We start from the raw sequence: 21170 nt of genomic DNA, 5'->3' as shown, positions 1-21170 counted from the left end.
TTTCCGCAGACCCACATATAATCTGATATCATTTCTCATTCCCTTACTGTCGCTAATCTATCCTAGCTATATTTTCCTCCCCTTTATATCTTGCTTATTATATCTTTAATATTTTCTTTTCTGTTTTCTTTTCCATTTAACAGTGCCTCATCTGGGTTCTATATCTTCTTCCCATTTTATTTTCTAGTTTCCTTTCTATACCCAATCATAGAATCTTCCCCATGTCTTGAAGTACTCCAATTCCTCTTTATCCTTTATTTTCATTGCCAACCTATTCATTCTCTTTACAATCTAATATCTTTTTTATTATTTCTTCATCTGTTGGTAGTTTATTTGATTTCCAATTTTGGGGCAATTCTTGCTGCTGTAGTTATGTATATAATCAAATAGGTATCCTCTTCCTTGAATTTCTCTGGGATAATGCCTAGTAAAAATATCTCTGGTCTAAATTCTATTTCTTCTTGTAACATTTTCTTTAACCATACTCTTATCTTAGTCCAATATTCCCTTGCTTCTGCACATGTCCACCACATATGATAGTAGGAGCCTATTGCTTGTTGAGACTTCCAACAATTCGCTGATTTGTCTTTAGACATCTTTGCTAATTTTCCAGGTGAAGAAAGTTCAAAACACTCTTAAAGCTCTATCTCATCCTGGGCACCATTTTTTTTGAACTATTACCATCTGGCAGATGGTACATGATAAAAACAAGAACAAATAGGCTGAAGAACAGCTTCAATCCCAGAGCAGTCACTCTACTGAATTCTACTGTATAGTGCAATATTAATGCAATATCAGGGGTTTTCAATTCAATTGTATAGAATGTGAAGGATGTGTGTTTGTGTTTTATTTTTATAGTTGCAATGTACACTAAAGATGGCATTTAATTTTGTTAAACGAGGTGCAATGACAGTAAAGTAAACTAAAAAAAACACTATAAAAGGGGATGTAAACTAAGGATCGGGGCTCCCACTTTGAATGACAGGAATCCCTTTTGCCTGAAAAGTCTGATAAATTGAAATAAAATGATCTTATTGTCTCAGTCTGTGTTCTCTCTGGAAAACCTGCACGCCAAAGCACGAGCCTGAAAGAGGCATATTTGCTCTGCACTGTCTGGTGTCAATCTCTATATCGCTTGCTTGCTATCAGCTGCCATAGTAACAGGGAGGGAGGGGGTTTGATATTTGGGAGGGTGCTGGAAGAGATATCTCAGGATGAAGAGGGAGTTTAGTTCTCACCATCTTCTGTGCATGCTGAATGCTCTTGTTTAGGTCGGGTCAATGCCAACAGTCTCTGCATACCAGCTGGATGAGGCCACCTGAAGATGCACCCCACATGACACCCTTAGAGGCTGGAGATTGGATATTTAGCTTGCAGTTATTGGGGGGAGGGATTTGAGTAAACTTTTGATATGTACAATTTTGCGCCTTTTAATCTCAGATTTTGCTTTACTTTCGCTGCTTTCACTTCCTATCCAGTAAAAGTACCTTTAACAATTAAACAATGAAGTTCTTGAATTTTGAAGGAGGCATGTCTGACATCTGGTACAACAAGTGACAAGGACACCATTTAAACCACAACCAATGATTTCTATGCACAACAGTGTGTCATTCGTCCATTACGGGGCAGCTAATTGTTGGTCTCAAACTTAGTATTTAATATAGCCGCGCAGCCAGAAAATGTTGATTTCTCCCCACCCAAGACGTTTTGTGTGTTTGTATTCACACTTGTTCACATCTCAGGTAAAAATAATAATAATAAATGAAGTATAATTCAGGCACATGGAAACTCCTATCAGTCCTTTTATTCATTTTTTCCATATAAAAAGTTAAATTATACTTTCTGAGTTGCTTTGTTTACCATCCCAAACACTTATTTTGTATTATCACCAACCTGCTTTTCCTTTCTTTTCTCCCTCTCTTCCTTCTCTACTTCCTTCCTTCCTCCTCTCCTTTCCCTTCCCTTCTTCCCTTACCTCTCCCCTACTCCTCTCTTCTTCTTCCCCTTCCTACCCTCCTACCCTCTTCCTTCTCTTTCTATCCCTTCCAGCCTTCCTCTCCTTTCCTCTTTTTTCCTTCGCTCTCCTTTCCTCTCTTCTCCTCTCCTCCTCTCTTCCTTTCCTTTTCTGTTGTTTGGTTATCTCTTTTCAACTCTCAACTGGTGTATTTTCGGGATGGTATTCCCGCAAGCCTGGATATAATTTTATGCTTATTATTTTCCATTCCCCTTTCTTCACTATCATATGCATTTTAGGATATAATATGTGTAATAACTGGCCATTAAGGGGAAGAGCATTCCATTACAAATGGAGCTATAGATGCAGTTACCAACCATATTAAGATAAACCATAATCATAAACCAACAAAATATGACTATATTTACAATTCAGAACCAAAAAAAAAACCCTCCACAACCAACCACATTATGTTCAGACTGTGGTATCTTTTATCATAACAATATTATGATCAGCCAACCATGAAGGTCATCACCAGGCACCGTTCACCACAAAAAAAAAAAAAAAAAAAAACGACTTAATTTCAGCATCCTGAATATCTCAGATAGATGGGATAGTAGCAGGGAAGACTCTCGGATGAAATTCAAAGTGCAGGAAATTGCCAGCAGTCAACATTATATTAGGGCACATCGGGTGGTACGATAACTCCCAAATAAGCCGCAATATATTAATTAGTTTCAGTAGTTACACATATAAACACATTGACATTTTCATGGTGATTTCTCCAGTTTATACTTCTCTATACAGGTAGTCCACAACCACAGTTCAGTCCAGAATTTATGTTGCTAAGCGAGAAATTTGTTAAGCCAGCTTAGTCCCATTTTAGGACTATTTCTCACCACCATTGTTAAGTGAATCGTTGCATTTGTTAAGTTAGCAACATGGTTGTTAAGTGAATCTGGATTCCCCATTGATTTCGCCAAGGGGGTCACCAAAGGAGATCACGTGACCCCCTCCCCCAGGCACTGCAACCGTCATAAATGTGAGTCAGTTGACAAGCATAGGCATGTAACTCACGTGACTATGGGGAAGATGCTGCAATAGTCATTAAGGGTGAAAAATGGTCATAAGTCATTTTTTCAGTGCCATTGTAACATTGAAAGGTCACTAAATGAACTGTCATAAGTCAGAGACTACCTGTATTGTGATTTCTGTTTTTTTTAAGAACAGAAATGTGGGACTATAATTTGCAGAGAATTATAAAAACAATTACCATGTTCCCCCGAAAATAAGACAGGGTCTTATTTTCTTTTGACCCCCCCCCCAAATTACGTGCTTGGCCTTATGTTTGGGGAAGTCTTATTTTTTGAGGTGCAGAGGCAGCGAGCGTGGTCACCTTATGGCTGCTGCTGTGTTGCAATATTTTCAGGGAGGGGTTATTTTCGGAAGAGGGCTTATTTTAGTGCATGCACTCAAAAGCCCGATTGGGATTATTATCCAGGGAGGTCTTATTTTCAGGGAAACAGGGCACAAAATGTCTTTCCCAATGTCTTTGAAAACACAGCTGGAAAACAGTAGTGTTTTAATGGATCTTGATTTATACGCAAATAATAAACATAAAGCTTTGAGCTTCAAAAAAAAAAAATCAAGCCACATAAAAACTCACAACTACATTAGCCAAACGTGGAGGAAAGGTATTCAAGTACTTACTTTGATGAATCTATGAAGTATATTACAAGAGCACCAATACTAAGAGCAAAAACTAAAACGACCTGTAAAAAGCAAGAAGAAGAAAAAATGCAGTCATTTGCGGTGTTCAAAGCATTTATCATTCAGACAAAAGAAAAGGAAAGGATGTGAAATTTGGTGGTGCCATTTTAATGGTCTTCTGCTTCACAGACGTGAACATTGCACACAAGCCTTGACAAAGCTGAGGACATGTTTAAAAGATATGCAACCTGACATACCCCAAAGCGCTGCGGTGGTTGAGGCAGAAAATTCATGTTATGTCCAGTGGTGCTAGTATAAATAATAAAGCTGATAATTGAGCATTTGCTGCCCTGTAATATTATGGCAAATCGACCAGTTAAGGTACCTTGCCGTCCCTTGTATGGTCAACATTGATTGTGTTAATTAGACATTTAAAGGAGGATATTTGAGGCTAAGGGTTGGAACTGTGGGAGGTCCTTGGCATTTTCTGAGCTTTTCTTTTCTTTCTTTCTTTCTTTTTTTTTTTGTCTTGTAGATATGAAATGTCTGGAAGTAAACAACCAGGCTCAGAGAGCTTCATTACAACCTAAGGTGTTTTTTCAAGAGACAAATGGACTTTCTCTGTTTTTTCTTTTTTTATTGAAGACCTTCTGCTTCTCATCCAAGAAGATTCTTGGATGTGAAGCGAAAGGTCTTCAAAGAAAAAGAAAAAAAAACAGAAAGTCCAGTTGCCTCTTGAAAAAGCACCTTTGGGATAATCATGACATGGATGACTGAGAATCTCCGTAAACTCCATTAGACCAGGGGTGAAATCCTCCTGGTTCGGTTGAACCGGTAGGGACGATCGTCGTTGGTTTTGCAAACCGTTAGTAAAAAAAAAAAAAAAAAAACTTCCGAAGGTTGCACAGCTCAGCTGTGAGCCGCACGATCGTTGGAAGCTTTTTCCCCTTCAGGTAAAGGTAAAAGTTTCCCCTGACCAATCATGTTTGACTCTAGAGGGTGAGGTTCATCTCTGCTTCTAAGCTGAGGCAGCCACTATTGGCCTAAGACGTCCCCTTGGTCATGTGCCCAGCATGACTACATGCCAAGGAGCACAGAATGCTGTTACCTTCCCACCAAAGGTGGTCCCTATTTATCTACTCGCATTTGCATGCTTTCGACCTGCTAGGTGGGCAGGACCTGGAGCAAGGAATGGGAGCTCACCCCATAGTGCTACGTTTGGGCCTCAAACCCAGGGTTTGTCTTTATCTTTAACTATTGAGACATCACAATTTCTACATAACCATCCTGTTGGGAAATTACAAATTGTGATATGGGAAGGCCACATTCTCTGTAATAGACTTCTATCTAGACATTTCCCACAAATATCTCCCATTGCCCCTGATCTTTAAAAACTAGGCATTTTGTAAACATTTTTGTTAAATTATCTCCTGGAGAGAGCATGGGAGAATTGGGTGGGTAAGAGAGACAGTCTCATAGAGTCAATATCTAAAACGAAAGACATATCTCTGGATAATCTGGTCAGTGATTCTTTATGATATGCCAGAATTTCTTTCAAGCTACATAATTAATTCTAGTATCCTAGCAGCCTTATTCACGCAGAACAATTTAGCCTGAAAATAAAATTGTCTGAAATAAACTTTCATTTTTTAAGAATTTGACTTTCTAGAAAGAAAAGTGGACAGTTGCAAGTTGATAGCTATTTGATTTTTTTTTGCATTTATAACATCAAAAGCAATTTTTATAATTTCATTTATTCTAAATACAGCATATTACTTCCATTCATTCTACAAATTCTAGGTAAAGCCATGGAAGCCAACGTTTTATTTAAATATATGTGCCTTTGTGATAATATAAGGATATGAGAAAATACTTCAAAAGCATTACACAGAGCATTTACAATAATTAATACTTTATATACAGAGACCCTGTTCTTGTACTAGTGAAGCATAGGTTGTTAATCTCACTGAATGCAAGATACCTGTGATTAGTAGAATAATGTTTTCCCTAAGCCTTGGTTTACACCTATCGAAGTTTGCAAAACTGGGAATGGCGTGAAATGATACAGTAACGAACAACCAGTAACAGATAATTAAGACCTTGATTTCAAACGATGGGGGGAAAAATTCAGTGTGTTAGATCAAAATGGGAATCACCTTTCCAGAAAAACACAGATATATAGATTATTTTTTAAAAAACGTGAAACCTTTTTATAAGCACTTATGCCAGTGATGGCTAACCTTTTTGTTGTTACATGCTGAAAGCATAATGCAATGGTGCACCCACCCCTGGGCATGTACCCTGTCCCCTCACCCACCTTTGGCTTCCAAGTTGGTGCAGGAGGATTTCCAGCGCCAAAACAGGACATGGGGGACCTCACAGTGCCCCCACACCCCATTTTGGCTTCTAGAAGACCTCTGGCACTAACCTGGAAGCCAAAACAGGCCCTAGGAGCACTGGGCAAAGTCCCAAAATGTAATGCGAGCCCCCTATGGGCATGCACCCCACCCTCCATGCATGCATGTGCACAGCCCCCACATGTGCGCCCACAGCAGACACCAGAAGACCAGTTGGCCGGTGGAAGGCATGCACGCATGCGCAGTGGAGCTGGGCTGGGCTGATGGTTGGCTTGCCCATAGAGAGGGCTCTCTGCGCCACCTGTGGCACGCATGCCTTAGGTTTGCCATTATGGACATAGGCATAATGGGGAGCAAAACCTGCTTTGGGGAAGGGGCTCAAAGCTGGGAAATTAAGCAAAGCTTTATTTTCAATCTTCTATGTCACAGAAGAAATATTTCGGGATTGGGAAAAAAAATCAAGGAGTGATGCCTGAACTGTACAAAACAGACAATGCTAGATGCAACGGGCCATTTTTAAGGCATCTCCTTATAGCCCATTAAACTCAGGGATGTCAGAATGAAATTTGACAGCTGAACACATCTCTTCCACTCACTTCCTGCTAACTTCCCGTGGCTAAAGAGAACAAAGAGTCCGAATGGATGAAAATCAATATTATACAAACACATTTACTCTCCAGCTACTCCTTTTTGAGGTAAGCAATGCTAGGTAGAGGTCAGAAAGGAGTTAGGGAATAGCCTGACAAACCAATTAAAGGCATGAGATAAGGAAAAATAATGGGGAAGGAAAATGTGAATTTACCCCAAACAGTTCACTATTTTTCTACAAATGTTTCTATACTTGCTTCCATCCACGGATTTTTGGCACCTTCTTTCTTTCTAGAATTTCAGGAACTCCATCCAATCATGATTTTCTCTTGACCCATCCATTCTTCCTTGGCATAATTTGGCATTCCCTATGTAAAAAGGAACACCTCAAGCACCACACAGTGTCAGGTCTGCAGTCATCTTTTCTGTTGGATTTTTGGCGTGCCACACTTTCTATTAGTTTACTATGCATTTTCTATTGTGGGAAAGTGCATGAGCAGCAGAAACCTGAAGACCAGCTGGCCGGTGGGAGGTGCATGCACATGCATGGCAGAACTGAACTGGGATGACAGCTCGCGGGACATCAAAGAGGGTACTTGAGAGACTGCCTCCTGTCAATTACCTCCTATAGACCTATTAGATCCCACAGACTAGGCCTCCTCCGAATCCCATCTGCCGGCCAGTGTCGGCTGGCAACTCCCCGGGGGAGGGCCTTCTCTGTGGCTGCTCCGGCCCTCTGGAACGATCTCCCCGTGGAGATCCGGACCCGCACCACCCTTCCGGCTTTCCGCAAAGCCATTAAGACCTCGCTGTTCCGGCAGGCCTGGGGCTGTTGAATTTCTCAGCCCCACTTGAGGGTATGACTGTTGTTGTTTTTTAAAATGTGTTTGTCTTTTTATATTTTTATTTTGTACCCCCTTCCCTCTTTGATTGTTAGCCGCCCTGAGTCTCTCGGGAGTAGGGCGGCATACAAACTGAATAAATCCAATCCAATCCAATCCACCCCTGGCACACGTACCATAGATTCACCATCACAGCTCTAAGTCTTGTGGAAAGTGATGCTCGTTCTCTTTCCCCCCCCCCAAAAAAATGGCTCCAACACCTCTCTCTCTCTTCCCCCACTTGCAAAGGAAGTCCTGGAAGGTATGCTTGCTGTCTTCCAGCAGCAACACGCACACACACACACACACACACACACACACGTTCAGAAGGTGCTGCAGATTCCAAGAAGAATTCTGATAATTTCCAAACAGGTTTCAGAAATTCAGGTTATCAGCGGTGGACCGGCAGGGAGATGAATAGTTGTCTGCCACACCAATTCAACTCCTCCCTTGTCTGGCTTTTATCCCCAGAGCTAGCAGCAGTGGCTCTTCCATCCCAAGGATCAGCCCATTGATTTCCACTGCACTCCTCTCCTCTGCCTTCAGCACATCCATGCATCAGGCATTGGACCCAGCTCCTCTTCCTTATCAGCCACCTCCAGACCTGGGGGCTGTTGACTCTCCATCTGATGGATGGCCCAAGCTCTGCTCTGTCTCTATCTCTGACAGTTACAACCAGTGAAGACTGAGAACTGAAACTACAGGTAGTCCTTGATTTACAACAGTTCATTTAGGGACCGTTTAAGTTACAAAGGGACTGAAAAAAGTGGCTTATGACCGCTTTTCACAGTTACAACCCCACAATCATGCTATCAAAATCCAGACAATTGGCAACTGGTTCATATTTAGGACAGTTGCAATGTCACAAGGTCATGTGATTCACCTTTGTGACCATCAGAAAAGCAAAGTCAATGGGGAAGCCAGGTTCACTTGGGAACCGTGTGACTAACTTAACCACTGAGGTGATTCGCTTAACAATTGAGGCATGAAAGGTCGTAAAACGGGGCAAATGCCTCATTTAGCAGTAGAAATTTTGGGCTCAATTGTGGTCGTAAGTCAAGGACTACTTGTACATAATACACGGATCCTTTTGACAGCCTCTGTGTCCAACTTTACAGTTTTATAGATGGAGGTCAAAGAGGTCTTTAAAACTAGAAAATTCAAGCAAGGAATAACAGAAACATTGAAATTGTGTTTACAAATCAAGTGAACCAGAACCGTGCCATCTATCATGGCATAAATATCCTGCATTTCTATGCTATTTTATCTTTTTTTTTTCCCCAAACCATAAATGCAAAGCGGCACATTTTCATGCAAACCTGTATCTTCTTTGTTCTCCCTCTCATTCCAGTGAAGGCTTGCACATCCTTCTCCTTGACCAACAAATAAAAATTTAATTCCTTAGTATTTCATATTCATGTATTGGGAGTAAATACTTAGGACTGACTGCGAGCGATTTACAACATAGTAGCACAGCATTTGATAAAAACAATAGAGAGTAAAAACCAAGGTGCTAACTACAAATGAATAATATAGAATAAGAGAGTTGGAAGGAACCTTGGAGGTCTTCTAGTCCAACCCCCTGCCCAGGTAGGAAACCCTACACCACTTCAGACAAATGGATATCCAACTTCTTATTTAAACCTCCAGTGTTGGAGCATTCACAACTCCTAGAGACAAGTTGTTCCACGGATTAATTGTTCTAACTATCAGGAAATTTCTCCTTAGTTCTAAGTTGCTTCTCTCCTTGATTAGTTTCCACCCATTGCTTCTTGTCCGGCTCTCAGTTGCTTCAGAGAATAGCTTGACCCCCTCCTCTCTGTGGCAGCCCCTGAGATGGAACACTGCTATCATGTCTCCCCTAGTCCTTCTTTCTCTTAAACTAGACATACCCAGTTCCTGCAACCGTTCTTCATTCGTTTTAACCTCCCCTTCCCTCATCATCTTTGTTGTTCTTCTCTGCACTCTTTCTGGAGTCTTGAGGTCTTTTTTACACCCACCATAATGTTCTAAATGTCCTGTGGGAGAGTTAAATTTTAAGGCTTTCCTCAGTGATTTCACTGTAGAATCTGTCTGTTATCTCTGATGGGATGTTAGAAAAGATCCACCATGGGGAAAAAAAACTACTTTTGGGTTTTTCTCTCTATTTTCACTGAGCTGGATAAGGAATTCTGAATATCCCTATATGGGACAAGCATACAAGATGGGTTGGTTCTACGTGAAGACAATCTGAAGAGACCTAAGAACAAAACAATGTAGGTTTCAGCCCTGAAGCTGACCTGGTGGTGGCCAGTTTTCTTCTATATGGGGGGTGGGATATTAGTGTTGTGGTCTATCAGCAGCCAGCAGAGCTGGCAGCAGATTCAGACAATGAGGAGGTTGAGGAGGAACATAGGCCAGTCCTGGAGTCTGGGGAAGGCTCTGATGAGGGCTCTGTGTCAGAGGCAGAGATGGGGCCAGGACCATCCGACAGTTATCAGCTGCCTTCAGAGTCAGACATCAGTGAGGCAGAGGAACAGCTGGAGCCTGTTCCCAGTGTGCGCATGTGCAGAGTTGCCAGACGAAGGAAACAGCTAAAGAACAAGGGTCAACGTGGGAGTAAGGCCACAAGGGGATGATGAATGGCCCCTCCCAGAGGAAATAAAAGAGGAGCAAAAGTGGAGTGGAGTTTGCAGAAGACAATTAGTTCACTTAATTGGTTTGGGACTCTCCGGGACTCCTTGCCAAGTTTTGAAGACATCTGTTTGGCAGCTCCCCAAGCCAGATAAGGTCTGTGACTGTAAATCCTCCCTTGAAAGACTTTGCTGGATGTGAATGAGCAGAATTCATAGTAAATTAATAAAAGGTTTTTTTTGTTGGGACAAGGAGTCTGTTTCATGGTTTGGGGAAGCCTAGGTCAGAACAATTATTTCATATCGGGGTTTTGTTCCATAGGGCTTCAGACTGACACAGCTTGGAGCTGAAAGAAGGGTAGAGTTAGATGTGGGTTTGTAGTAAAAACAACATAACTTTATGATGGGTCAAGGATATCTCAAAGGCTGCCTGGCTGGAGGAGGAGAGATGTAACCAAGCAACTAATCAATATCCAGATTGGACAGTGTGATTTATTGTTTTGAGAAAACAATAAACTTTACTTTTAAGGTGGTGGAAAGCATGGGAACATTTAGAGTTGGCTTTCCACCAGCTGTGTCAAGATGATATTTCCCAATAAAGCCGTTCCATTGAGGAATCGATCTGCCTCGGAGTTCTAACTACAATGGGGGATATTACTTGGAACATTGATAGTAGGACTTTAAAGATTAAGACCAGCAGTTGGGACATCACCCCAATTCCTACCCAAAGAAAGCAGTGCCCATGACACTCAAGTGATGTAATGGTATGTGGGAATGACAGCAGGGAGAGCAGCAGATTGGACAACTGATGTGTTAATGGCATCTCAACCCACAGAAGAAGGAAGGCATGGGATTTTTCCTAGTTTTGCAGAGAGTAAAAGACAGACAGACAGACAGACAGACAGACAGAAAGACAGAAAGACAGAGAAAGGTAGGGGGTAGAAATACTTTCAGTCTCACAACATTAATTTTAGCTATGTAAATTGTAAATTGTAAATTGTAAATTTAATGAATTTATATGCCGCCCAACCCCGAAGGACTATGTATGGTAGTTCAGGCCAGAAACACAACCAGGAATCCCAATAGTGCTTTTTTTTCCCCAAGAGGCAACTGGACTTTCTGATTTTTATTTTGAAGACATTTTGCTTCTCATCCAAGAAGCTTCTTCAGCTCAGAGTGGATGGTGGGGAATGGAAGTCAGAGCAGAAGAAGCTTCATGGATGAGAAGCAAAACATCTTCAAAATAAAAACCAGAAAGCCTGGTTGCCTCTTGGAAAAGGCACCTTTGGGACAACCAGCTCAGTATAGCGGCGGAGATGATGTGCCGATGCCTGGAAGTTGTCAGGATCTGGATGGGGGTAAACAAACTCATACTCAATCCCGACAAGACTGAGTGGCTGTGGATGTTGCCCCTGAAGGACAGTCTAGACAGTCCATCCTTGCTCCTGGGGGGTGAAAACTTACACCCCTCAGAGAGGGCCCGCAATTTGGGGGTCCTCCTGGATTCACAGCTGACACTGGAACACCATTTGTCGGCTGTGCCCAGGGGGGCCTTTGCCCAGGTTTGCCTGGTGCATCAATTGCAGCCCTACTTGGATCGGGAGGCACTTCAAACGGTCACTCACGCCCTAGTCACCTCAAGGATGGATTACTGCAATGCGCTCTACATGGGGCTACCCTTGAAAAATGTTCGGAGATTGCAGCTAGTCTAGAATGCAGCCGCGCAAACGATACATTACACCTATCCTCCGCGAGCTGCACTGGGTACCTATTGGTCTCCAGACGCAATTCAAGGTGTTGGTTATTACCTTTAAAGCCCTACATGGCTTAGGGCCAGCGTACCTGCGAGACCGCCTACTGCCCCATACCTGCCAGCGGCCGGTGAGATCCCACAGGGTGGGCCTCCTTCAGATGCCATCAGCCAGACAATGTCGGCTGGCGGCTCCCCGGAGGAGAGCCTTCTCTGTGGCTGCTCCGACCCTTTGGAATGAGCTACCCCCAGAGATGCAGAGCTTACCCACTCTCATGGCCTTCAGGAAAGCCGTTAAAACCTGGCTATTCCAGCAGGCCTGGGGCTGTTGACCTCACTGTTGAGGTCCAGCCCCGATCAGAACGAATGTATGTGTGGTGATTTTAAATCTGTCTTTTTTATTTTTTTCATTATTTCTTTTTTCTCTTTTTTGTAGACCTCATCTACAACCTCATTGTTGAGGTCCAGCCCCGACTAGAATGAATGTATGAGGGTGTTTGTTGTTTTTAAATTGTTTTCTTTATCGTTATGTGTTTTTCTTATATTTTTTTGTAAGCCACCCGGAGTCCTTCGGGATTGTACTCAACCCAGATAAGACCGAGTGGCTGGTGTGCTTCCCTCCTACTAATTGGCCAAATGTTCCATCTCTCAGGCTGGGGGGTCAAACAGTACGCCCCTCAGACAGGGTTCGCAATTTGGGAGTCCTCCTGGACCCACAGCTGACTTTTGAACACCACTTGTCGGCTGTGACCAGGGGGGCATTTCCACAGGTTCACCTGGTGCACCAGTTGCGTCCCTACCTGAACTGGGAGGCTCTCACAACAGTCACTCGTGCCCTTGTGACCTCTAGACTGGACTACTGCAACGTGCTCTACATGGGGCAGCCCTTGAAAAGCATTCGGCGACTTCAGTTTGTCCAGAATGCAGCCGCGCAAGCGATCGTAGGTGCGCCTCGGTTCACCCACGTAACACCTATCCTCCGCGAGCTGCACTGGCTGCCTATTGGTCTCCGGATATGCTTCAAGGCGCTAGTCGTCACTTATAAAGCCCTTCATGGTATTGGACCTGGGTACTTGAGAGACCGCCTGCTGCCAATTACCTCCACTAGACCGATTAGATCCCACAGATTAGGCCTCCTCCGAATTCCATCCGCCGGCCAGTGTCGACTGGCGACTACTTGGAGGAGAGCCTTCTCTGTGGCTGCTCCGACCCTCTGGAACGAACTCCCTGTGGAGATTCGAACCCTCACCACCCTCCAGGCCTTCCGCAAAGCCCTTAAAACCTGGCTGTTCCGACAGGCCTGGGGCTAAAGAACTGTTGCCCCCGTCTCGAATTGGTATGACTGTTGTGTTTTAATCATGCATTGTTTTTTATGTCGTTTTAAATTCTTGTTTGTATCCCCCTTCCCTGGTTGAGTTGTGAGCTGCCCTGAGTCCCCTTCGGGGGCAAAGGGTGGCATATAAATAAAATCAACATTCAACATTCAACAACATTGGGCGGCATATAAATATATTTAATAAATAAATAATAAATAAATAAATAAATAAATTTAATAAATTTTACATGCTGCCTGCATCCCACAGATGGGCCTTCACTTGTTTGTGTGGCCCAGTTTCTGGCATGCTGTGACCTGGTGTCAGTCCACGGACCCAGGGGTAGGGACCTCTGCATTAGCATATGACCCAGTTTTCCCAAATGATCTTTAAAAATAGCCTGAGATACGGAACATTGCAATAGTATGTTCTGTGAAGACCATGAAGTAGGACAACAATCCAAAATTCACAAAGAAGAGGGAGTCAGATTGCTTCATAAACAATCTGTCAGTTTACAGGGCCCATGTAGCAGATGGTTGCTGGGATTGGTATGTCTACTTTGATGAAAAGAAGGACTAGGGGAGACATGATAGCAGTCTTCCAATATCTCAGGAGCTACCACAAAGAAGAGGGAGTCAAACTGTTCTCTGAAGCACCTGAGAGCAAGACAAGAAGCAATGGGTAGAAAATAATCAAGGAGAGAAGCAACTTAGAACTGAGGATAAATTTCCTGACAGTTAGAACAATTAACCCGTGGAACAACTTGCCTCTAGGAGTTGTGAATGCTCCAACATTGAATGTCTGAAACGGTATAGGGTTTCCTGCCTAGGCAGGGGGTTGGACTAGAAGACCTCTAAGGTCTTCCAACTCTGTTATTCTATTCTATTCTTCTTTTCTAATTAATCAGTGGAACAAATTGTCTCCAAAAATTGTGAATGCCCCAACACAAGTGTTTAAGAAAAGATTGGACAAATATTTGTCTGAAATGGTATAGGTCCAGTATGGTGAACCTATGGCACACGTGCCACAGGTGGCATGTGGAGCCATTTCTCAGGGCAGCTGACTTCAGCCTTTTTTGAGGCCATTTTTCGCCCTCCCCAGGCTCCAGAGGCTTTATAGGAGGTTGGGGAGGGCTAAAACAGACTCCCCCTCCACCCCGGAGGCTTCAGGAGCTTTCCTGAAGGCTCTGGAGGACTAAAAATGGCCCTACAGGCAATCTGGATGTCACTCCAGTTTGTTCGTAGGGTCATTTTTTGCCCTCCAGAGCCTTCAGGGAAGCCTCCGGAAGGTCCCTGAAGGCTCTGGAGGGTGAAAACTGACCCTATGAGCAAACCGGAAGTCTGTTCCCCCAACTTCTGGTTTGCCCGTAGGGCCGGTTTTTTGCGCTCCGGGAGCTTCAGGGGAGCTCCTAAAGCCTCCAGAGGGCCTCTGGGGGGAGACTGTTTTCGCCCTCCCCAGCTCCTATAAAGCCTCTGGAACATGGGGAGGGCCAAAAAAGCATGCAAAAAATGGGGGGGAAGCGCTGGCCATGCACGCATGCATGCTGGGGTCATGCATTGCATTATGGGTGTGGCACACCTACGCGCAACCCCCCTGTGCTCCCCCCTGTTGGCATGTGAGCCAAAAAAGGTTCACCATCACTGATATAGGGTCTCCTGTCTGGGCAGTGGGTTGGACTAGAAGACCTCCAAAGTCCCTTCAAACTCTGTTGTTCTATTCTATTCTATTCATAGAGGCGATGAATAGATGAATGGATGGATGGATGGATAAAGGCAACAGGAAGGAATTAAGCTGAAAATATTTCAGTAACTAGCAAATGAATGTCTGCCAATAAATGTTCATAACAATTAACCTCGAAGCAATGTTTTAAAAAGCCAAAAATGCCTATTAAATATATTTTTGAAGATGTACATTTCAAGTTGTTTCATTTTCAAAAAGAATTACTGTCTTTATCGCTTGGCAAATATCCCACAAACCAGAAACATTTTTTCCTCCAATCTGTAACAGATGTTCAGCTCTCCCCCCTCCCACTCCAAAACCATCCTGTGGTATAATTTGTTTTGCTAGGTGATATCTGGAAGGCTTAACATTTTATGAGAAAGAAAGGCAGCTGCTTGAAACCTGATTACTCTATATGATTATCCTACGATCTCTGTAAAGCCCTTTTTGAAATATAAAAGAGCAAGATCGCTGGGGAAGAAAAATATTCCTCAGCTAGTTTGTCTTTTCAGAAAAAATATTAATTTAGCAAAATGGGTAAAAACAAAAATACTCAAAAGTGGGGGGGGGACTAGAAAACAGAATTGTTTGGTTACTTACAACAAAGAAGATATATAAAAGAAATATAAAGTTAAAACTATGAGATATAATAAAATCTCATATCTCATATTTCTGTTTTTAATATCTGTGCCTATGCTGATATCAGTATCTGTGCATATGCTAATAACGAGCCAGCAGTGTGCAGCGGCAGCCAAAAAAGCCAATGCAATCCAAAGTTGTATTAACAGAGGGATACAATCAATATCAAGTGAGGTACTAATACCACTCTATAAAGCCTTAGTAAGACCACACGTAGAGTACGGCATCCAGTTTTGATCACCACACTATAAAAAAGACATTGAGATGAGCAGAGAAGAGCAACCAAGATGATGAGGGGACTGGAGGCTAAAACATATGATAAACCATTGCAGGAACTGGGCATGGCTAGTCTAGAGAAGAGAAGGGCCAGAGGAGACATGATAGCAGTGTTCCAATACTTGAGGGGCTGCCACAGAGAGGAAGGGTTGAAGCTATTTTCCAAAACACCTCAAGGGCAGACAAAGAATAATGGATGGAAACTGGACAAGAAGAGATTCAACCTAAAAATAAGGAGGGACTTTCTGACAGTGAGAACAATCAACCCATGGAACATAAGTTGCCTTCGGAAGTTGTGGGAGCATCATCACTGAGGGCTTTCAAGAAGAGACTGGACTGCCGTTTGTCAGAATTGGTGTAGGGTCTCCTGCCTGTGTGTGTGTGGGGGGGGGGGGTTGGACTAGGTGACCTATAAGGCCGCTTCCAACTGTTAATCTGAGTGAATTTCACGTTCTGGTTCAAAATATAAATTTTGCTGCACAGCCTGAAGAATGATTATTTAAAAACTGAAGAAATTCATAAAAATCCCCAGAAAAAAACCTGAAAAGGCTATTCTATTCTTTTCTTCCCTCTACCAGCAAAACTCAAAATTGCTCCATCGTGATATCCATGTCATTTCGTAACCGGGAAAAAATCTTCAACTTACATGCATATCCTCAATTTATATTATTTTTCTATGCACCAAGTCAAGACTATGAGGTCAGGAATAAATGCTATTAGCTATGGAGCTTTGGTGCAGTTACAGTATTAGTTATAGCATACATATGTGCAAACTGGGAGGAAAGTTTATAATCCATCTCCTAAGCCTACTGAGGATTTAACAATTCTCAGTCCTGTTAATATTATGGGAAGAATTAACTATGTCCATAATATTATCCTGCAGAGATCAGCAGAACTCACGAGAGCTTATCTTGTCAGAACTCTACCAAATCTTCTCTCTACAAGGACTAGGTCATGCTACGGTGTCCTTCAAAAAGGAGGAAAAAATATGTATTATATAGGGCTGAGCAGGGTGGATTTGATTTAAATCAAATTGATTCAAACCATGATTTACCATGACTTTGCTTGCTTGCTATTGGCTTCTATAGTAATGGGGAGGGTGGGGGCTCATGGTATTTTTGGGGGGGAATACTAGGTACTGGAGGAGTTATCACGAGGGGAGGTTCGTTTTCACCATTTTCTGTGCATGCTGATGGGTCATGTTTGGGCTTGGTCAAGGTCAACTGTCTCTGCATACCAACTGAATGAGGCCACTTGAAGATGCGCCCCACATGACACCTTTGAGAGCTGGAGATTGGACATTGGGGTAACTGGGGGGGGGGAGTCTTGGGTAAACGTTTGATATGTACAAGTTCATGCTTTTTTTGCTTCACTTTAGCTGTTTTCATTTCATGTCCAGTAAAAGTACCTTCCACTACCGGTTTGGATGAACCGGTTTGAACTGGCTGAATACGACCTCTGCCGACAGTCTCATTCACTTTAATAGGATGGCTGGTGATGCGGCAGTGACACAATAAGGTGAGGGACATGGCAGGAAGCAGGTGAGTGGATGCCTGCTAACAGGCACTGCCATGATGGATCTGAAATGACAGATGCTCTTTAATATTACATTTATAAGCTGCTTGGAAGGTTTTACTGCTTGCCCTTCCTCCTCACGCATAGAGCCTGGTGGTACAGATGCATTTCTCTTCAAACAATCATACAGATTGTAGTGCACATAGATTTGCAAAACAAGGGGATGAAAGAATATTCCTGAACTTTGCTTTATGATTTATCTCACGGTTACTGTGAAATTATGCAAATGCATCAATGCAGTGAATGTTCTCTCAGCTTGCAGATTCATTGAACGAGTTTAGCAAAAATGTAAATATTGCAGAATATACAGCCTCATGCTACATAATTAAGCTCCATTTCATGCGGCGAAAACCAATAGCAATAGCAATGTTAGACTTATATACCGCTTCATAGGGCTTTCAGCCCTCTCTAAGCGGTTTACAGAGTCAGCATATCGCCCCCAACAACAATCTGGGTCCTCATTTTACCCACCTCGGAAGGATGGAAGGCTGAATCAACCCTGAGCCGGTGAGATTTGAACCGCTGAACTGCAGCTAACAGTCAGCTGAAGTACTGCACTCTAACCACTGCGCCATCTCGGCTCTTCTAATAATTAATAAACCAAATTATTAATGTATCTTAAATAGAAAACTATCTTTAGATTTTTTTCTCCAAAAGCATTTTATTAAAATAAATTTGATACAAAATTTAAAAAATCCAATTTCAATTTTAAAAAATCTGATTTTTTTAAAAAATCATTATTTTTATCCACCCTAGGGCTGAGGCAGTAAATCTGTGCACTAGAGGTTGGTAGACCTCAGTATCATTTCATGTTCATTTCAGAAAGAGCTAAGATGGTGTAGGCCTCTCAAACCATCATTGTGTCAAGCCTGCAGCCATTTTTTCTTTTGGATCTTTGGCCTGCCACATTTCCTATTATTCTACTATGCATTTTTTTTGTGGGAAAATGGGAGGGGGGATTGTAGGAGTGAGATGCGATGTAGACATAACAAAATTCTTTCTAGAAAGCCAAGGTCATCCTTTGTCTTTGCACCTGACTGGAACTGGATGGGTGGAATTGCCAGCATGGCAGTGGGAGATTGGACCATGTGATGGACTTGTGGGTGTGGGGGCAAGATCTTGAACTTTCAACCAGGTGGGGAAAACCGGGAAGCTTTCAGATTCAGGTTTTCCCAGATGTGTCAACATGGCTTCCTTAATAAATTGGAACTTTGAACAATACTTTGCCTTTGACTCTGATTTACTTTTGGATGCTATTTGGAACCCTGACACACATTGTTTCTTCCCTTCACCTGATTTTGATGGTTTCTTCTTATCCAGGTGTCAAAACACTGTTTAAAGGCATGGTGGAGTATTTGCTACAATAATAATACATGCTATTGGGCTGCTGGATGCACCAATGAAAGAGTGGGGGAAATGGGTTAAAGGACAGATTTCCTGAGCTTCCGATATAGTTTTTTTTAAAAATTCCTAATTAATTCACTCTGCCTAGATTAATCCAGCAGTCTGATAAGAACTGTTTGTTCCTCAATTTGAGTAATGTAAATATCTCTCAAGTGGGCCTGGAATTACTAATATAGATTTTCCCCTCTTAAGCAATCATCGCATATCCTGAAAAGACTAGTTACCTTAAGATAAAAGATTTATATTAAGAGCCAAATAAGTCAAGTACTAATAAATCAAGTATTCCCTAATATCCTTAGGCAAAACCTGATGCCCTTAATTTCCAGAGATCATGACAGCTGCTGTCTAAAATACCTAGCATATGTTACCCAAGGATCTATGGGGTTTTAATTTGTCTCCTTATGGATTATTTGCTTATATTCAGTAGAATTCAAGACTGAAGGGAAAGGCCATTGTTTTAAAGTGATGGCTCACTAAAATAAGTCTTAATGGTTTCTTGTTCTCTTCCTCCTCGTCCTCCACCTCCTCCTTCTCCTCCTCCTCGTCCTCCTCCATCTCCTTCACCTCTTTATTTGGCTTCTCCTCCTCCACCACCTCCTCCTCCATCCATGTACTTCAGGGGTGGGATTCAGCTGGTTCGGACCAGTCCGGGAGAACCAGATGCTAATTTTGCATCCAGTTCGCCAAACCAGTTGTTGCAAAGATTGGCTGGCCCTACCACCCCGGCCCTCCTCTCCCAGGAGTCTCCATGCAGCCCATTCATCATGCCAGGTAAGTGCAGGGTCCATGTGGAGACTCTGAGTGGGCGAAAAATGGCCCTACCGGAAGTTTTGGAAGTCTGGAAACAGGCCCATTTCCGGCTTCCAGAGCGCCTCGGAGCATAGAGGAGGCCATTTTTGCCCTTCTGGAGGCTCGGGGAAAGTCTCCAGAGCCTGGGGAGGGCAAAAATGCCCACCTCCCCACCATGAGAAGGCCGAGGAGGCCATGCACCCCATGGCCACGCCCACCCATCAACCGGGCAGAGAACCAGTTGCTAAACATTTTCAGTTCCACCCCTGATGTACTTGTCACATAATCCTAAAAAAATGTGCTGCTTGAGTGACTAAGGGAACTGCTGTATTTGGACTCAATTTCAATAGAGTAACATTCTATTCCATTTCTTTCCAGAGGCAATCTTTCAAGATTTCTCAGTTTCTCAAGAACTGTCTTATTTTTTCTATTCCGTTGCTTGACAAATAACCATGGCTGCTATGTAAGAAGGTTTAAACCAGACCTACACAAAATATGTGACTCGACCAAGCAAGACCTGCCTTTCTAAATGTGAATCAAGAATATCCTTCAGCTAGTTTTTGTGGTTGTATGGAAGATACACATTCAGCAGAATAAATTCTCTGTATCTTTTATCCCTCAGATCCAGTGGGGCATTATGGGGGCGGGAACCAAGCTGAATCATTGTCCCTTGTATTGTATGTGTTTTTTCTTGATTGGAAGACTCTTGGGTTACCCTCTTTAATTTGCTTTCCATAGAAACAAAACAAATATTTATTTTACTCTTTTATTAGGTGGACAGAAAGCACAGAGATTCAGGCCTCCTATTATAACATATTAGTTATTTAATTAACTTGACTTGTCCTTTTGGACTTATTAATCTATCTTTAGATACCTTTAATTATATCTAGGCTCTACTAAATCCAGACTCTTATGAATGGACTGGATTATTCTAGCCATGTATTATTAGAACCTTAAAATGTTGCAGGATATAGGCAATTGCTTTTGAACGTCTTTCCATGGATTCACTTATTAAAATGTGCATCAGCTACTTTTTAACTCAGGGAATAAATTTAAATCGAAAGACAATATAGAGCTGTGATGAACTTGCACAATTCAGGGAGTTTCATTCTGTTTAATGTTGGGATGACAGAAAGCAAGCACTCCTGCGGGAGAATACCTGGCAGCCACCCAGACTTTTCTACTCTGCCTGCCAAATTAGACACCCTCTCTGGACAGGTGTCTTCCGGCAGGTTAGCAACATTTAGAATCGCTTTTGGCTTTCTTTTTTTCCTGGAAGGAATGGTTAGGATTTTACTTTATTCTTTTCCTTTCCTTTTATCAGGGAATAAAAGTTCTGTAGAATTATCTTATTATGGTTAATTAGTTGGTACTGAACATAAAATCAAGATAAAATGCTGGTGTGAAATTTTCCTCTATGTGCAACAAGCAAACAATGATATTTATATTGCACCTGTAAAAACCAGTTTCAGACATACAATTTGAAGGCAATTTGTTGATCCAGCTAAATACTCACTAAATTAGATGCACCAAGACAAATTCCATGTGTGTCCAACCACACTTGGCTAATAAAGACTTTTATTCTATTCAGTTCTGTTCTGTT

General features: G+C 42.4%; 1 protein-coding gene across 1 annotated transcript in view; it reads right to left on the bottom strand.

Moving 5' to 3' along the window:
* The window catches only part of LOC116518724 (calcium-activated potassium channel subunit alpha-1-like), a 354617-nt gene that overhangs the window by 175974 nt on the left and 157473 nt on the right, over nt 1-21170 (bottom strand). Inside the window, exon 3 of the mRNA XM_032232239.1 lies at nt 3665-3726. Within this exon, the coding sequence (XP_032088130.1) occupies nt 3665-3726 (62 nt within the window). The remainder of the gene's footprint in view (nt 1-3664; nt 3727-21170) is intronic.

The sequence above is a fragment of the Thamnophis elegans genome, chromosome 15, assembly GCF_009769535.1.
Source record: "Thamnophis elegans isolate rThaEle1 chromosome 15, rThaEle1.pri, whole genome shotgun sequence".
Lineage (NCBI taxonomy): Eukaryota > Metazoa > Chordata > Lepidosauria > Squamata > Colubridae > Thamnophis > Thamnophis elegans.
The sequence above is the reverse complement of the archived record's forward strand: the minus strand, read 5'-3'. Positions and strand labels throughout refer to the sequence as shown.